Genomic DNA, 18,824 nt, shown 5'->3' with positions numbered 1-18,824 from the left:
CACAGCAATGCAGCGCAGCACACAGTGACGCTGTGCAGCACACAGCAATGCAGCACAGCCCACAGCAATGCAGCGCAGCACACAGCAATGCAGCGCAGCACACAGTGCCGCTGTGCAGCCCACAGCAATGCAGCGCAGCCCACAGCAATGCAGCGCAGCACACAGCTCAGGCTGCCTGCGCTGGGCTGTCGCTGCCGCGTTGTGTGAATGTGCGATGCTGCAGAAAACCTGAGAGTGTCGGCAGGAGGCTCAGCAGAACCCGAGGAAGGAGTCACCAGTTTGCTGACCACCACTACCACCAAGTGGTTTGCATGAGGAAGCTGTTTTAAGCACAGAACGTCCTCTGTCGAGCACTCACTGAGATGTTTCTATAGCAAAGTCATCATTAAAAATTAATATTTTTGAAAGCTGCAACTAACATCTGAATTCTTGCTCATGCTGATGTTATCCATTTGCTACAATACAGCTAAATGAGATCCAAGAATCAATATGACAGAATTTTGGATATTTTTAGCTTTGTGTTTTTGATCAACTCAATTTTATTTCTATCTCAGAAACTGAATTTTTCTTTAAATATGCAACTTAAGGAAAATTGCTTAATGTGTCAAGATATACTATACAAATCACTAACATGACTATGTATAACCAACTATAAAGATCTAATTTTTCTTTTTTTAATTTAATTCCAACTAAAATCTGCATTTCCTAAGAAACTGAAGACCCACAGGTAGCTCACTGTATCATCTGTAACTTGAGGAACAGGGGACTAATACAGGGGACTAATCACAAAACTGACTACAAATACGTTAAAAATTGCTAAGGGAAAATATGAAATGTTAACAGACAATAAACAGCAAGGAGTATACTAATTACAAACACTTATTTTTAATGAGCTCTTGTTTGTGTAGGTCAGATTGCTGGCTTGTTTAAAAGCTTTTCATGGATACTCTGTAAACTCTACCAGTAGGTTACAAGCTTGGTCTGGAAAAGCCTGCTAAGGGGCGCCTTTGTTATTTAAAAGTTCATGCTAATATTAATATACAATATCCTATAGTATGAGAGATGAGAACACTAAAAAATAGACCTTACTAAGGACTCAAAACCTGTGGTTTGACTCAGCAGCAGTGACAAATGTTGTACAGAGCAAAATGAAAAATACCTTTAAAAGTATATTTTGCTTTCACAGCAGCCAATCACTTACAGGCCAGAGATGAATGAAAGTACTATCATCTCCTCTGTATTGGCAGAAATATGAAAGGCACACTCTGAAAGAAGCGTTAACCAAAATGTGGTTCTGGAGATGAAATCCCAAGTTACACAGTCTGACAGCATTAACCAGCCAGGTTTCCTCATCTCCGCCCTCTGCTCCCAAGCAAGCAGTGTAGCTCCCTATCAGAATTCAAAAACAAACACCAAACCCCCAATGCCACAACTGTACCCATCAACTTCCCTCCAGCCACTGTCCCCATAACCACGTTCACACACGTGTGCAGATATATCTGGAACAGAAGGATTTAAATTCCCTGGCGGTGCAAACTCCGCAAGTAGCTGTGCGTGTAACATGGCCAACAAGTTAAGGACAGGACAGCTGCAGCAACAGACGGCAGAATACAAACCGATATACCGAAATATCTGATTTTCTTTTTTCCTGCGACAAAAGAAACACAACGGCCTTCCCTTGCTCTACGGAAAGTATCAGCTTCAAGTGACCTACCCCTCCGAACGCACCGCCACCATCTGCTCCTGGCATCGACTCCACCGAGCTGGTGCTGGCTATCTGAGGGACAGAGAACGACACACAACAACTTCAACATGGACATTCTTCCTGAAATATATTCAATGTTGAGAAAGAAAACATGGCATCATTTGCTTTTAGCCCCTCAACTATTTGCTTGTGAACACACTTTAATTGCACAGGTAGTCAGCCACCCTGATGCTGGGTTGACTACAAAGAGGGTGACGTTACCGACGGCAGGGACGTACCGAGGCTGCAGTCCATGGGTTCCATTCAAATAGCACTCAGGTCAGTTTTTCTTAGTTGCAATATATCTCTCAACCTCTTAATAAATGCAAACTGGCATCTATACGTACTTAATACATATAGAGGGCAAATAACAACCTTAGGTACACCAAAATCATAGGCTACATCCTAAAAGGAAAACCATCCCATCTGCTATTAATGTACAGGGAGTTTGCAAGTTTACAGGTGGTTCTCAAAATATTGGACTCTTTATGATAAATTATCTTCCTTTGCTGATTAGACAATGTCTCGTATTTCAAGGTTACCCAAATCTCCAGTGCATTTTTGCTTCTTTCTATTCGAAAGCAAAAAGGTTTAACCTCTGTTATTGCAAAAAAGCCCAAACTGTAGCTTTGAGTAAGCAGCCAAATTGAAGAGCTATTCATTCTGATACCCAGTTGTATCTATTTATATACTAATACAATCAGTCGACTCTCGAGAACAAGCAAATGAGCAGCTGCATTCCCTGGGGCTGGGGCTGTGTCACAACTGGAACAAGTCCTCAGAAAATGCAGTTTAATGACAGGGAGGCATCACGTACAGCTCCAGCCAACTACTTCTGCCTCTGCAAAAACCCAGCAAGCTGTGGGTCTTCACAGCATCTATTCCCCAGTCCTGCAGAAAGGAATCCTCATCAACCCATGTGTTTTGATCCCTCTGTGTAGTAAAAGGACATCTGTGTGCTGTGACACGGGACTTGGGAAAGGAAATGCAAATGTGGAGAGAAAACGGGGTTTGGATGAAAGACTGAGAAAGGCACCAGCAAGTTTAGGGAAAAGAGTAAACTTCTCTAGATGCCTGTTCAGATTCCCACACACTTTTAATATTTATTTGGAATAATGTGCTAAAAATCAAATACCTTCTACTCTTAACCAGGAAGAGATTTCAAAAGGGCTTGTTCCCCTTATATTACCATTATCAATCCAAGCGAGCGAGATGCGGTGTGGATGAAGACATTTGTCAGAACTACCCCAGGGCTTGGGGGAGGAACAGAAATGGGGGCGTGAGGGGGAAATAACGATGATTTAACAGGATCTAAAACTCATGGTTTAACTACCAGAAGCAGTCCCAACTCTCAGATCTCGAGGACGCCACTTGTGCAGAGTCCTCTGCTGCACTTTTCCTTGCCAGCCTTCCAGTGAGGCACAAACAGGGTCCTTCCCATACCCCATGAGCCTCCAGCTCTTCTGAGACAAGCAGCAGTAGGAGAGATCCTCTTCCTCAGGAACAGGTTTAGATGGCTTTATAAAAACCCTTCACACAGCCTTGAAATGCTGCAGGTGAAAAGGGAAAACAGGGAGATGAGCGTCCTCCTTCTGAAGGAACTAAGCCACAAAGGGACCCTGGAGCTCTCTGAAAAGACAAAGACGCTGTGACAGTCAGAGAGCGACTGGCGCCAGCTCTGGACATTCACCTCCTGACAGCTGGGACACCACGAATTCCTGGACATTCTTCTGCAGGTGGTATCTTAAGAATCAGATTGAATGTCAGATTTCTGCACTTCCAAGAACCCGCAGGTCTGTGGGCAGGTTAGAGGTGAAGATCAAGCTCAGCGCTTGTCTGAGGCTGTGGAAGCCAGCAGGGAAAACAGCAGCACAGGAAGGATTGCGTGCAAAGGCACGGGCTGGTCTGCAACTGAAATCAATCCTAAGCACTGTAACACAGCAAACGTATGCTCAGGGATGGAGAAAAGCAATCTGGCTCTTTTTCTATGGGCTTATTAGAACCAATTTCTAGTAGCTGTTACAGATCCAGCCAGGAATCCATGAATGCATATCTGTTTCTTGACTCATGAGAGCAAAAAAGGAAGATGATTGTCATTTTTTCCTCTACAGAACACTGCCCAACGTTCCATAAAGATGATGAGATACGTATGGTGGATGCTGCCTACAGCAGCATATTGCTACTAAGAATGCTCTCAGCATTTGTCCAGTTTTCCTTACAGAATTACCTTCAGCTCTTTTTAACTGACAGCAATTTAGCTGTGACATCAGTTTTCAAAGCTGATTATCTAGATAAGATAATCTCCTAAAAATGCAGGTTAGCATTCTGGCATGAAAGAAATTAAAGTGCATACTGCATTAATATCACAGTCAGGAGATAAACCAGACTCTGCACTGCTCGACTTTTAGGAACCAGAGGAGTATAAACATGTGGCTACTCCATTAACACAATAACAAACTAAAATAGAATTTACAAAGGAAGATGATAATAATAACAATGAAGTTAAACAGACACTGTGTCTTCATTGGGTAGAAAGAAGTGTGTTTATTAGTTTGCTTATTAGCAAAAGATTTTTTGTCCATCACAGCATCCTGGTTCTGAAGACAGCCATGAGTTAACTTAAAAATATAGGTAAGAATTGACTATTTTTCCACTTTTTTTCCAAGTGTTTCTAGCTAGTGAATAGCACACAACCCGTAAGCTCTGCCATATTCTGAAAATGGCTCATTGCTGGCTGCTTTCAGCAACAGAGTCCTAGATCTGCGGAGATCTCCGCTGGCACTCTGGTTAGCGCTGGATGAAAGGAGCATCTAACAACGCCCATGAGTCCCCTGGGAAACCAGTCAGATAAACCCCAGGATTACTGAGTCACTGCATCAGGTGTGGGAAAGGCGAGGCTTCCAAACGGCTGGGTATCCAAAAAAAGATTTAAAAAAGAAAAGCTTTATGAGGGCAGGGGAAGGGGAGGATAAAAAGATCCCCAAGTTTAATCACGGCAGATGGACCTTCTCTCCCTGCGCTCCACGATCTACGATGTTTGACCACTGACATTATCGATATACAGGCAGCTCTGCACAAAATTACTAAGAATTTCCCTCTCCCAGGCCTTCTCCCCTTTAGGTTGTAGCAAATGACTGTGGTTAAGGTTATCACCATCATTTTTAAGTCGAATTAAGAGATATTGTTATCATCCTCATGTGAATACTTCCAAAACAAAATTCCTAGCAGACACAGCATAGAGCAACACATTACAGCTGTAGAGAAACACAATAAACTTTCAAGACTATTTTGCATATTTAGTTGAAGAGTATTCTTTCTGAAATCTATATATTATCTACAAGACACTATTTTAAAGATCCTTTTAAAATGCATCGATTACCTTTCAACTCTTTAGAACATTTAAAAGAATAATAAAATGAGAAAAGAGAAATAATCCCCAAAACGATCTCTGAGAAGATGGGGAAAGGTAATGAAAAAAACCTCCCAGGTACACAAACATAACTCCAGACAGCCAATCGCTCATAATGTTGAAGAATTACACCTGTTATGCTAAATGAGCCACTACTCTGGAAAAGATGATTGATAGGTCTCTTGCACTGGGTTACCCTGGGTAATTTATTCCATACCTGCATGGCTGAGTAACTGTGACTGATATGCATCTGAGAGCCAGAGAAATGGAGCTGACTGTACCATAATGTAATATAAAAATCAAGACAAAGGTTACACTACTTTAAAGTCAGCTGTGTAAGTCTAGTTTAACTGCTGGTTACAGAAAAGGAGAAATAAGCACCCATACTTACCGAGGCATCAGCAGGATGCTCCTCCTCTTGAGAAAAAGAGCTATTGAAAGCTCTAAACGTCTCACTGTTCTGTTTGTGCTTTTCAATTGTCGCTTGAATGACCTGAGACAGAAAGTCCAGCAAAGATCAGAAACGTCACAAAAGGAGCCTTGGAAAAATTCTCTTACAGGAAGACAGTTAGGATTATCATTTTAGTCAAGACCTCTTAGACTTGCATAAATGAAATGGAAACTTAAAAGCCTTAATAACTACCAAGGGTGGTGTTAACTCACTACTGTTGAGGTTAAAAACCAGGACTGTCATCAGACAGTGTCTCTACAGGTTCTCCTGCTGGCCTTGGGGGCTGCAGGACATGGGAACCCTCCAGAAGCCCCGGACGCTGCCCAGGACCCTGCGGCACCAGTGGGACCCTGGGGTGGCAGCAGAGGGACCCTGGGGTGGCAGCAGAGGGACCCTGCCTGTGGCTCCACATTCCTCCGTAAGCAGCTTCACCAGGCTGGACTACCTGATTTCTACCTGGTTTCCTAGCACAGACACATTCATCTGCAACCCCAACAAGATCATTTTGAAAACAGAAGTTCTAACTGCATGGTGCTCTCCACCCGTATCATAATGGTTTTGTATTAACCTGGATCCATTCCCTCTTCTCCTCTTCTGTCCTGTTAAAACAAAAGGAAAAATACAGAAAAAAAATCATAATTCTGCTTCAAATGTTTTCAGTAAATTCAAATTCACATCTTTGCAGTTTTATACGCATTAAGATTTCAGCTTTCCTATCCACTACTTCATAAACATTATTAATAAGTATTGACCTAAATTATTACCAAAAAAGTGCCAAAAATGTTTGAATTACTAACACAGTGCAACCTATAAGCACTACTATAAACACTGTAAGCACTCAATAAAGCAAATCAACATAGCACTTCAACACACTCTGACTTGGGAGCAACAAATTCTCTTGCATATTTAAGTCAAGTGTCTCTGATGTTCATCTCCTGGTTTAAAGCTATGTCACACTAGCACAGTCATACTCCCTACATCAGAAATTTCTACATGAATATTCGCAAACCTCAAAAGACAGAACGAGCACCATACCTGGCTTGTAGTTCCAGCGATCTCTTTTTTCCTGCTATTGAAAATGTATGAGCTACGTTTTGCTTGGCAATTTCTTGGACCTGTAAAAAGAACATGTCAGCTTCTTACTAGTCCCCACTATCTTTCAATCATTTTTAATGACTTACAAATATACACATTCTTTGAAATACTGAGCTGAAATGATTGCTCAGAATACAGTATAGAGGCAGGAAAAACAAAGGATTGTTTCTGTAATTATTCATCTTCCTACAAACCTTCTGAATCTGTATCCCAAACCAGTCTCCTAGAGCAGCAGGGGAAAAGTTGGGTGCTGGCTTTCCAGCAAAGCATGCATGGAGTCACCCATTTCTCACCCACCTTTGGATGATCACCTCATAATTAAAATTAAAAAGAGCTCCAAAGCTGGACTTTAAAATTTTATTATATTCCCACAAACATATATTGACATATTTTTAGTTTCAGAGGGATCTGACGCTATCGAGTGGGGAAGCAATAAAACAGGGGAAAAGAAGAGATGCAAACCTGCAGTCCTGCAATGTCCATCTTCTCTCGAACACTGAACTTCTGGCCTATGAGCCTCAGTTTTGGCACACAGTACAGCACCATGCTGTTAAACTGCAACAAGGGAAGATCTGCAGTTAAGGCATTACATTCTGGACAGAGCCTGCATGTTGGCAGTTTAGGAATCCGGTGCGTCTTACTCTAAGATGTAGTTCTTAGGAGGAGATTTAAGGAGTAAGTTAGGCTTGTGTGTCATCACTTGGGACAGAAACATGTCAGCCAATCGCTTCTCCCTTCTCCCCAACTCTGGTACCAATTCAAGCACGCTGAAAGCAAAGGAGAGCTGTTCTCTCCATGCAGCTGAGAATGCGGCTCCTCAGGCGCTTCACAAAAACGCAGCCACTGAGGAGGGAGGCAGGAAAGGGCCCCTTGAGGCCTGACAAGCAAAGGCACCAGCCTGGGAGAAGGAAGGAAACCCCAAGGGAAAAGACATCAAAAGAAAAGTCCTGCTGAGAGGAGTGAGCAGCTGCGCTCAGCTGGTGAATGCATTTTGTAGCTATCATTTCACAGCACAACTCTGAAAACAGGACAGCAACAGAAAAACTCACCAGGAATAAATACCTATCCTGCGCTGTGCCGTTCTTCGCTGAAAGTTTCTGAATGTGTCCTTCTTTAATGAGCTCATTGGCTGGGTTAACAATGTCCTCTTCCCCACCAAGTCGCTCATAGACTTCCAAGAGCTTGTGCATCTTTTCCTGCAAGTGAAAAACGCCCCGCAATTTAAATAAAATAAATGATTCCATTTGGCCTGTCACATTATCATTTCTGTGGTAAGTGTAAATAAGTAGGAAAGAAAAAAGACTTTCACTTCTGCTATTGCTTTGCATTTTCAAAAATTAATGAATACCTCTTCCATACTCTTCAGTCACCCCTCTATTAGTCACTCATGAGTCAGACTTGGATGTTAACATTTTGAGATCAATCTGTTTGCTATTTTTAGATGTTCCTATTCAACAATAAATACGTATCTTTGGAAGCAATGGCATCGGGTGCAGTAAAATCAATGGCCAAGTTGAAGACAAGTACATTACCAAATTGTTTCCAAGTTTGAATTGACTAACTCAGCTTCCACCCTTACATCTCAGACTACGATTTCTGTTACAGTAGGAACATATTTCAGCTTCTGAGAAGTTTCACCTCTTGTATTGTTGTCAATACAACGGCAGGTAGGTCGCCATCAGGAAGCACGGTCTTATTCTGCATTTCTAAGCTCAGTCTAAAACCTCAGCTGTATGGGGAATGCTACAGGGGCCTCCACGGCAAAAAGAACCTCTGAAATAGGCCAGGATGAAATGATTAAAATATAGTTTTATGTCATTCAGACATCCTTACATCTTGGTCAAAATTCTTTATGAAAGAATTACTTCTTCCTTTTCAGCAAAGCACTGTTTCTACTTAATATAAAGTCATTCAAATATTAAAGTACCCCTACACGGTATTCAAATGGATAAAGGTAACTAGTTCAACCACTTGCAGCTGCTATATTAAGCATAACCACAGCTTTAACAAGTCAAAATAAGAAAAGTGTGTACATCTTGCTACCGAGTTACAGCATTTGGAAAGGTTTGGCTTTCAACCACGAGCTGGACTGATGTGCTCCAAATGGCACTGTCAACAAATGGTCAGAAAATAAGCACAGAGGTCTATGCAATTACACCCAAATATGCCCAAACACATCTCTAAATCGTATCTCTACCTATCTACAGATCGAGCTGGAATTTCAGGTCTTTACACACTTTGTTTACCCCCATTTGACTTGAGAATTTTCACCACAAATACCCATCACACCAGTTCCTGTCCTAATCAATTCTTCTGACCAACGATTAAACAAATGAACAACCAAAAAACCTCACCAGAAAAACCCAACCAAAGCCAGACCATTGAAACGAATATACTGTAAATCAAAATGGCAGGTGGGGGGCTGTGGATTCAAAACAAATAAGCAAATGACCTAATGATTTTTTCCATCAAATGGGAAAATGAGCAATTTAATTTAAAAACAAACAAGAAAATAAAACCCATTTTCCTTTGAGTCTCTGCTTGGGCAAACCCTATTAATTATAGAAGAAATCAATGCCATAAGATTAGAGGGTTCAGGTTGTTAGCAGCAATGAACGGGGGTTGTAAAATTATTACAGCCGACTTTTCTAACAGGTTTTTGTGTACTAACAGAAAAAGCAGCCAACACAGAAAACAACTGGCTGTAGTTTCATATTCCTGCTGTCTGTGGAGACACTGTGCACAGTCCCCAGCAAAACAGTTGCTACTTGTGGAAGAGTTGCTCAAGGCCCCAAACCAGAAAAGCTTCCACCTAAATTTATCCTTAACAAGAGAAGACGCCAGACTCCAACAGAATTAGACGGTTTCGAAACTGGTTGTCACTGAGACATACTGAAAATACCCAGCCGTGAGCTGGTTCCTTCCCTGTGCAGCCAGAGGAAACGTGTCCCATGGTGCCTGCGTGGCCACCAGAAGGAAGCGAGGATCTGTCAGGGAAGGGGACACAGACCTGGGACCTGCTGTCGCTAAGTAGGTGCTACGCCAGATACGCAGCATTTCAGATCTATTACATATACAAGCTCCTGAGGCACTTGGGTGCACAAAGGGGATAATACCTGTAACTATAAAGTCAGTTTAGCTTAATCATAACGCACTCACTGTTCTGTATGTGCATGTGCCATCATTCAAAACCTCCACGGTCTCAGGGTGCCCAGCTTACCAAAGCGACCGACACCTGCTAAATGCACTCTCTGTGCATTTAAAATGAGCCAAAATCAAATCAAAACAACTTCCAGTCCAGTGAAGTCCTGTAGGGCTAAAAAATCAGTGTGAAAATCTGTAAGGATATCTTCTGTAGGGACCTAATGCTTTCAACTTTTTTCAATGAAAAGCAAATAATGAGTTTTATAAAGACGCCCTTTTTCGATTGGGTACCTAAGAGTACCTAAAAGTGACATTTAGGCCCAACAACCCATGGTAACTGCAAAAGGATCATTTATGATCAAGAACTCAGATACCGAGCTGATGTTTAAAGCCTGCCTCACTGTATACTGCTTAGCCTAGTGCAGTGGGGGACCATTGCTTCAACCAAGCGTTTCAGTCAGATTACAATTCCATTACGCAATTTCTACTTACCATCTTTCGGATGGCTGCATTCGAATGGTTCGCTGCTGTAGATATGAGCTCCAGTGATTCTGCAATAAAGGTAGCAGCAGTTATGCATTCTACAGATTTTATCTGTTAATTGCACCCTGGGTTTTCTTTTTCACCTCCCTCAGTGTTCCTTCCTGTAAAACTGCTGGTGCAAAAGCAAAGACTGCATTTTTTCCTTCCGAAAAGTAAAAAGAACGCTTGTAAGTGATTATATACACAATCACTTCTGCATGTTCAGCTGGTCCATGCGCATCTAAATGTTTAATCTTCCTCTCCTAAAAGTCTAGGCCAAAAAAAGTGCACACTTTCCTTGGGAAGCACATACATTTAGGACCACTCTTATTTTCTTCCTCTGGCTTTTGCAAGGCTGTCCTCCTGTATTTGTCCTTGGCCATACAATGGATTAAATAAAAATGCCAAATATTCTGCCATTACAAACCTCAGTATTTTGTCTTAAGTTATTTGTCAAAGCTCCCTTCAGTCCTTGAGCCAACATATCAACCCTTCTCTACTCTAAGAGCGTTCAAAACCCCTTTGCACTGTGTTTGGCAATAATTTGATTACTTTAAATCCCCACTTATACTATAGCCCTAGTTGAAAGTATTTGAATATGTGAAGAAAAATCTCTCCAGGATTTTATTTTACTCATTATCTAGAGAGGAGTTAACACGTACTTTCAGCATCTTTCCTGTCTGGAGACTCTTCTGGAAGCTTCTTCAAATAGTCTTTGAGGAGAAGCTCATAACGAGGAATCCTTTGCACTGGTTCAAGCATGTGATGCTGTAATGTCAGGTTTCCACACACCTCCTGTTTCTGTAATGGAGAGAAAACAACCACAGAAGGGTTTGGTTTTGTTCCTGCCTTTGGTGTTGAACAGCAATGAAAAATGACCATTCACATGAGTCAGAGGAGCGCAAAACAACTTCTCAAGCTGTCATAAAATCATTAAGGTTAGAAAACACCCTTAAGATCATTGAGTCCAACCATTAACCTGGCACTGCCAAGTCCACCACTGCCCCATGTCCCTGAGAACCTCATCTCCATGTCTGTCCAGCCCTCCAGGATGGTGACTCCAGCACTGCCCTGGGCAGCCTGTTCCAATGCCCCACAGCCCTTTGGGGAAGAAATTGTTCCCCACATCCAACCTCAACCTCCCCTGGCGCAACTTGAGGCCGTTTCCTCTGCTCCTGGCGCTTGTTCCTGGGGAGCAGAGCCCGACCCCCCTGGCTCCAAGCTCCTTTCAGGCAGTTCAGAGATCAGAAGGTCTCCCCTCAGCTCCTGTTCTCCAGCTGAACCCCCCAGGTCCCTCAGCCGCTCCATCACACTTGTGCTCCAGCCCCTCATCAGCTCCGTTCCCTTCTCTCCACTCGCTCCAGCACCTCAAGGCCTTTCTTGGTGTGAGGGGCCCAAAACTGCCCCCAGGATTTTTGCTTTTAAAAATACGATGTCACAGTGTAACAGAATACAAATATTTCTGTTTATGGGAGATTAAGTGAATTTATTATCTCTCAGACTTTTACGGCACATGTTTCCCAGAAAATACAACTGGCATGTGAAGAACCAGAGATCCCGGCAAAAATTAAAAGGCACATGGAACTGCACAACTGCCTGTTAGTGCTTGGTTTATATTCCCAAATTCACTTATTACAACCTTCTCCGTTGTCTTTTTATTCCTGCAATAGGATGAACTGTAACATCAATGGGGAAGCAGAGGAGAAGTTGCTTCAAGGCTCATCAGTTGTACTCATGTGCCAAGTTTATCGTCTCTAAAAAGTCAGCAGTGACAAAACAAACTGTTCCAAACATGAAAAGTTCAATGGTATGCAATTTTTAATACTGCAATTCAAATGGCTTTATTAGAGGAAGGATAAATGTTTATTCTGCTTAATTCATGTGAGAATCCAAATCACAGAACTATATATATATTAAAAAAGTACTTATGTGACGGCATAAGGAGAAAGCTGATAAAAGAAAAGTCCTAATAAACTCGCCAGCTATTAAGATTTGGTCCCAGTCCATGGATGTGAACCGAATAGAAAGTATGTTTTACTTACAGGTCAGCTAAAGTAAACTTGATAAGTCAGTCATTCACTTATAAGTAGCATGTTATTTTTCTGTTCTCCCTAGTTTAGCAAAATTACTAATTGTTAATGCCTTAAGCTGTGTAACTGTTCCCTTAACAGCCATAGGTGGACAGTGTGTTGCTGCAGGATCACAACAGACTTCAAGTGTTATTCTGAAAAGTAACCGTGGCTTTTGCTAGCACAGAGATAGGGCAGATGAGTGTTCTGTGTCACATCTTTGCCTCCTGCAGCTACAGTTATTGACAGAAGCAAAAGGTGCTGTGATGTTGCCGCTGAAATAACCTGCAATGAACTACTGTCACAGGTAGGCTTCAGAATTACATGTGCCATTTGCAGCGCCTGTGTCCGTGCTGCCTGTCAGTTTTGCTCGAGCAACAGCAGAAATCCTCTCGGACTCGGACAGCTGCGGACTGACAGCAAACACACATCATTGTGTGCGTAGCGTGGTGGTGGGAAGAGATAGATGAATTTTAGGGCAGGCAGATGCCTGTGCTGAATGGAAACCAGCCATCAACTGATTGACATTTCACACAAATAAATAAGGATTCCCAAGCCATACTATGCCAATTAGCAACATACCTGTATGTTCTGAACAACATCTTTGAATGGAGAGGACCTCTGCATACATGTGTTCACCATGTCCATTGCCCTGTCGAAGTTCTTTACATATTCTCCATACATCTTCAGAAAAGGCGCCAGTTTCTGGAGGATATCTCCCAGCCGTGGGTTGACATTCCTACAGGACAGAGTCAGGTAAGTACTGACACCTCTGGAAATCAATACCATCTTCAGAGAGAAAACACTAAGACTTTCACAGTTGCCTCCCACATGCACAAGCACTTACACACAAGCAATCAAGGTATTTCAGGCTAGGTTTAGTTTAAAGTGATCTATATGGTGACCCAGATGAAACTTTAGACATTAATCTAGATGGACAAAGGATATTTCTGCCCCCACTGTTACTCTCTTAAGTGAAGATCAGGTTCAAACTGACTATGTATTATTAAAGAAACATCTATATGTCTCTATTGTCCAGTGCAAAAGCTTGTGGGAAACCTATCCTTTTAAAAAATCACCTTTTCCACCAAACATCTGAGGAGGCTTTAATGCGGTGGTACCCATACGCCTCTGTCTTCTCCAAACCCATGGCCAGGCACAGCACGAGCTGTTTTCCCCCACATTTTCTCTCCCGCCGAACTTGTGACTTTGCAGTCTGACCACATGAGACCCCGTTAGCCGTTTAACAAGCTTCTGCCCTCTCCTGACTTCCAAACTCCCCCGTTTTTGCTGTAGCTGTCCCTGTAAATGCAGGTCAGGTGCAAAGGGGCTGCAGCTCATTTATTCCCTACGTGTCGATGAACTGTGTGAAGACAGGACTCAGTCAAGACTGATGTGAACTCTGGTCTTGTCTTCCCCGCTTGGGGTGCGCGGGAGGTGCGGAGTCAGCACCACGTGCCCCTTGCACCGGGGGACTGTCTCTGCGGCCAGTGTCTCATCTCAAATCACGTTGTGTGCATCTGCCTTAACAACCAGCCTGTCTACCTAGGGCTGCATTTCTGCATCCGCTACAACTCATTACAGCTGCCACATTTTAATTGGTGTTTGGCCACTATTACCCATTGGAAAAAAGCAAAAGCAAAACCAAACAACCCACATCTGTTTTCTTAAATAAAGTACATATACATCGTCATCAATAATTATTATTATCTCCTACAGAAGGCAAACGAATCCTGGGGTAAAAACTCTTGCAAAGCCGCAGTGCTCAACAACAGAAGAGGTTGCATAACAGACATAAGATAGCTTACTTTATAGCTATAAATCTGCTTATCTGTCCAGATTTTCCCTTGGTTTGCTGCTATACTACTTATTTTAACATTAAACTAAATTGTATATAACCATAACAAAATTCATTGAAGAAAACAATAAAACGGATGTTTCTCATGAAGACATGGAATAAAATGTCTAGACTGTGACATGATGCTGCATTTTCCTTCTTCGAATGGTAATTGTATTCTTTAAATATGTCACAGTGGGGCCAAAATACTTCATCTATGGGGCCAAAAGAAGCAATCTCTTTCCTTCCTAGTACTGCAATTTAACAGCACTGCAATGATAGGAGAGTGGAAATACAGTGAGGTGAACAGCTCTGGCAATACCTTGGACTGAAAATATTCTCACAATGTACTCCAGAAATTTTGAGTGCTCAGGTCCGTTTCTGTACTCAGAAATGCTTAAGAGACTCCATACTAATGTATTAAATGACAAGCAAACTAGTACGTGAAATAATTAAAAACTCTGAAATTAGACAAGCCCTTATGGTTGCTATAGTTTCACAAAAAAGTATTTTTAAAATAATTGCAATGTCAGTTACCCACCATTCTTGTGTAATTCTTGTTTTGAGCTCAGGAAGAAGAAATTGTCCATGGAAACAATAGATGGAAGAAATATTTGAAAAGATGCCCGTTATCACTTCAGATGAAATTCCCGCTTCTGACAACTTAGTGCAAAAAACCTGCATGAGACGACAAGACAGGACCACCAGAGATTTACAAAAACCAGTCCTAGACACGCTGGCTTTACATTGCACTGTGACAATGCCGACCGCCTTAGAACAGAACTACAGGTTTTGACTTTTGAGAGTCAGTTCCAGGGTTTGGAAGGTTCACAAAATGAAAGCCCACTGCCGGTTGGGGTTAGATTTACACATGTAAATTAGAAAAATCAGAGGGGTAAATTGAAAAAGATTGAAGGTACTGAGACATCTCGTATTTGGGAGTGCAAGTGGCAAAGAACAACCAGTCCCTGAAGAGCGTTCACTCCTATTAATGTGAAGCAAAATAAACCGTGTGATTGTTTTGTTTCTCTGTGGGAAAAATTACACTGTGCTGAAGAAAAGGGAAAGACACTCCCCTAGAGTTCTAAGGTCCTGAGACAGTCCCTGCTCATCCAAAGCAAACACTGGGAAGTCTTCCAGAGAGCTCCTGGAGTTGGAGCATAGAGGGGTCTGCAAGTTACAGCTTCTAACAAGATTTCTAGCAAGGTGACAATTTTCTTTTCCTTTTTTTTGATTTCTCCATTCGTTTTTCAAATGCACTTCTTCAGCAACATGACTCATCCTCATTTTTACTTCTTTCCTGCACATTCTTTTTTTTTTTCCTTTGAGATAATCAGAAAAATGCTGGGATTGTGCAGATTCACTTCAATGTTTATGTGAAGAAAGTTGAGGCTCATCACACCAGTTTACCTTTATCCCCCGTGTGTAAACATGATGGATAAAAAATTACAAAACACAGTGGGTAGAAAAAAACGAACGTGTTGTGAGCATGGGGCTGACCCAGGTGGCCCAACCTTAGTAAAACTCAAACCTCTTGCGCATTACAGCGCAATCACGGATTTCATCATTTCTCTGTCCCCTCAGAGTCCCCGTGATTTCCTCCCCATGTGGGCTCAGGGAGGAACCAAATGCTGATGGGGTTTGCATCCTGGGCTTTCCCATCCCTTTTCCGACACCCCGACCCTCGGGCTCAAGCCCAGGGAACCCGCCAGCAAACTCCGGCTCCCACCTGGGAACAGCGTCTCCACACTGTTGGGCTACAGGTGAGATAAAGCAGTTTATTCACAATTGGATTACCTGGTCCAACAGGTGGAGTCTCTTGACATACGCTTCTTCCGTATGGAGCAGTTCATTCGCGATGTTGAATAGCTTTTGGGGCTCTGTACACTGAAAAAGAAGTTACAAATAACACAGTTCATCTGCACCTACAAGCTTAAGTTTCACCAGCTGTTCTTTTTTCCTTTTTCTCAGTGGGCCAAACTCTCTGCCAGAAGAGAAGCCCGAAGTGAAGGAGGTTAACACGTTTCAGACTCTGCTCTGCATCCCTCATCAAACCATCGGTTTGTTCCAGGGACGTTTTGAAAGCTATTTGCTGAAAGAGCAATTAGTAACGCAGTCAATGGCTGCTCAGGACATCACTGTAGTTCATTACTATTTTCTATAAAAAACCCAGAAACATCCTCCAAGTCTGGAAATATGTCTCGTCTATTTGGTAACTAAGGCACTAGACTGTAAATCAACTGTTCTCCTTTTTGGATTCAAGTCCTGTGACTAAAAAGAAAACTAGAAACCAGACCTATTTGGCCACAGATTTCTCACCCTGGCCAGCGCAGCATTACTCTCTATGGCATATTTCTAAGATTTTTGTGTAGCTTTAAACATCAGCCAGTTCCCTGGAAAGAATTTTCGGCAACATAACCCACATCACTCAGCGAAGTCTTTAATTAAGCTCATTTAAAAAAATAAAACGAGAAAGAACTAATTAAAAACTGGGAAGCGGTTATGAAGCACTGACTTTATCCACAGTTTAGCCAAAAGCTACACAGACTCTCTGCTCTCTGAGCGCGTAAAAACACGTGAATTATTAGGGTACAAGCTTTAGTTTTCTGATAAACTCGTTGATACCTTTTTAAGGGCCTACACTTTGAACACCATGCTTTCCTATAACCAAACCAAAACTAGAGCCCAGAACCGAGGGCTGGCAGGTTTGTGTTCAGGAACATAAATATCCAAAATGGGCAGCAAGGATGATCAAATGCAGGGAAATTTTCCTGGGCTGGATCTGTTAAAAACACGACAACCGCTAGGAAGGAAAGAGAGATGTAGAAATGATTAAAAGGACAGAGAGCATCAACTGGGTGCAATTATTCACTATTTCTTCCATAGGAAAACTAAAGAGCGTCAAATAAAATCACCCGGGTGCTGCTTCAAGACCCAGAGCCGCTTCCCTGAGCGACGCGTCCCTGCGGACGCAAACCTTGCACAGGGTCACAAAGGGACCGGCAAACCCAGCCATCAACCGTCCAGCTGAAGCCTGTGAAACACACGGGGCCGCTTCCAGCTCAGGAATCACCTGGGCCCCTCTCCAGCAAGACCATTTTCTGTCCCAAACGTCAATCTCAAACGTCCATCGCTCGCTAGCATTTATGGCAGACACTTCAAGACATCAGATTGTTAGAAAACGCCAATTCAACGCTCTCTTCAACATCATCTTGTTTTGTTTCTAAATAAAGTCAATGAGAAAAATGTAAATAAGCCCCCAGCACACATTTAGGCAAACTGCAATACATCTGAAAGAGCTTGCAGACTTTCCAAAGCCAGCTGTGAATTCCACCACACCAGCCCCACAGGTGTCCTACACCACACGAGGTACCACGAGGTACCACGAGCACGGAGCAACCACAGTCCCGTCATCCAGCTGGTACCTGAAGGACAGGGAGCAGCTTTTTGGGATTTGAAACAGCATCAGCCTGCCTTTAAAGCAACATTTCTCTTTTCTAGGGACAATCCTGGAGGGGGAAACAATGCCATGAATAAAGCTTCAACACGTATATTAGCCTACCTGGCTATTCAAATCATTTCAAGCAGACTCAAATATTCTTTCAAGCTATTCTAACATGCCGCACAACACCTTGCTCCATTCATTTCACAGTATCACAGTATTACAGTATGTTTGGGATAGGAAGGGACCTCAAAAGATCATCTGGTCCAATCTCCCCATGGAGCAGGAACGCCCAGGTGAGGTCGCATAGGAACATGTCCAGGTGGGTCTTGAATGTCTCCAGAGAAGGAGACTCCACAACCGCCCTGGGCAGCCCGTTCCAGGCTCTGTCACCCTTACTGAGAAGAAGTTTTTTCTCAAATTTAAGTGGAACCTCTTGTGTTCCAGTTTGATCCCATTACCCCTTGTCCTATCATTGTTTGCCACCGAGAAGAGCCTGGCTCCATCCTCGTGGCACTCACCCTTTATATATTTATAAACATTAATAAGGTCACCCCTCAGTCTCCTCTTCTCCAAACTAAAGAGCCCCAGCTCCCTCAGCCTTTCTTCATAAGGGAGATGCTCCACTCCCTTAATCATCTTTGTTGCCCTACGCTGGACTCTCTCCAGCAGTTCCCTGTCCTGCTGGAACTGAGGGGCCCAGAACTGGACACAATATTCCAGATGTGGTCTCACCAGGGCAGAGTAGAGGGGCAGGAGAACCTCTCTTGATCTACTAACCACCCCCCTTCTAATACACCCCAGGATGCCATTGGCCTTCCTGGCCACAAGGGCATGATATATATTATATTTATATATACGATATATATATATTATATATATGATATATATTAATATTTAGGGGGAAGAAAGAAAATCACAGCACAACAAAGTTGTGTTACAGCTTACAATGAAATGCGCTGCTGGCTGTTCCAATTCCAATAACCACAGGGATCTCTCACTGAGAAGGAATCTCTGTGCCAGTTTTGCTGGGCGCAGAGGGCGCCTGAATGGGAGGCAGGGACACAAGAGGCTGGCACACCCGCCACCAAGAGCAGCCTTGGATTTGTTT

The 18,824-nt window shown here is 42.7% G+C and overlaps 1 protein-coding gene across 1 annotated transcript in view; it reads right to left on the bottom strand.

The window, feature by feature from the left end:
• The window catches only part of FGD3 (FYVE, RhoGEF and PH domain containing 3), a gene marked incomplete at its 5' end in the record, with an annotated part of 103,941 nt that overhangs the window by 16,059 nt on the left and 69,058 nt on the right, over positions 1 to 18,824 (bottom strand). Inside the window, 11 exons of the mRNA XM_080350424.1 lie at positions 1,715 to 1,777; positions 5,545 to 5,646; positions 6,173 to 6,203; positions 6,640 to 6,719; positions 7,162 to 7,254; positions 7,749 to 7,895; positions 10,336 to 10,394; positions 11,028 to 11,166; positions 13,017 to 13,173; positions 14,813 to 14,949; positions 16,069 to 16,158. Of these exons, the coding sequence (XP_080206550.1) occupies positions 1,715 to 1,777; positions 5,545 to 5,646; positions 6,173 to 6,203; positions 6,640 to 6,719; positions 7,162 to 7,254; positions 7,749 to 7,895; positions 10,336 to 10,394; positions 11,028 to 11,166; positions 13,017 to 13,173; positions 14,813 to 14,949; positions 16,069 to 16,158 (1,098 nt within the window). The remainder of the gene's footprint in view (positions 1 to 1,714; positions 1,778 to 5,544; positions 5,647 to 6,172; positions 6,204 to 6,639; positions 6,720 to 7,161; positions 7,255 to 7,748; positions 7,896 to 10,335; positions 10,395 to 11,027; positions 11,167 to 13,016; positions 13,174 to 14,812; positions 14,950 to 16,068; positions 16,159 to 18,824) is intronic.

Source organism: Nesoenas mayeri, assembly GCF_963082525.1.
Source record: "Nesoenas mayeri genome assembly, chromosome: 10".
Lineage (NCBI taxonomy): Eukaryota > Metazoa > Chordata > Aves > Columbiformes > Columbidae > Nesoenas > Nesoenas mayeri.
The sequence above is the reverse complement of the archived record's forward strand: the minus strand, read 5'-3'. Positions and strand labels throughout refer to the sequence as shown.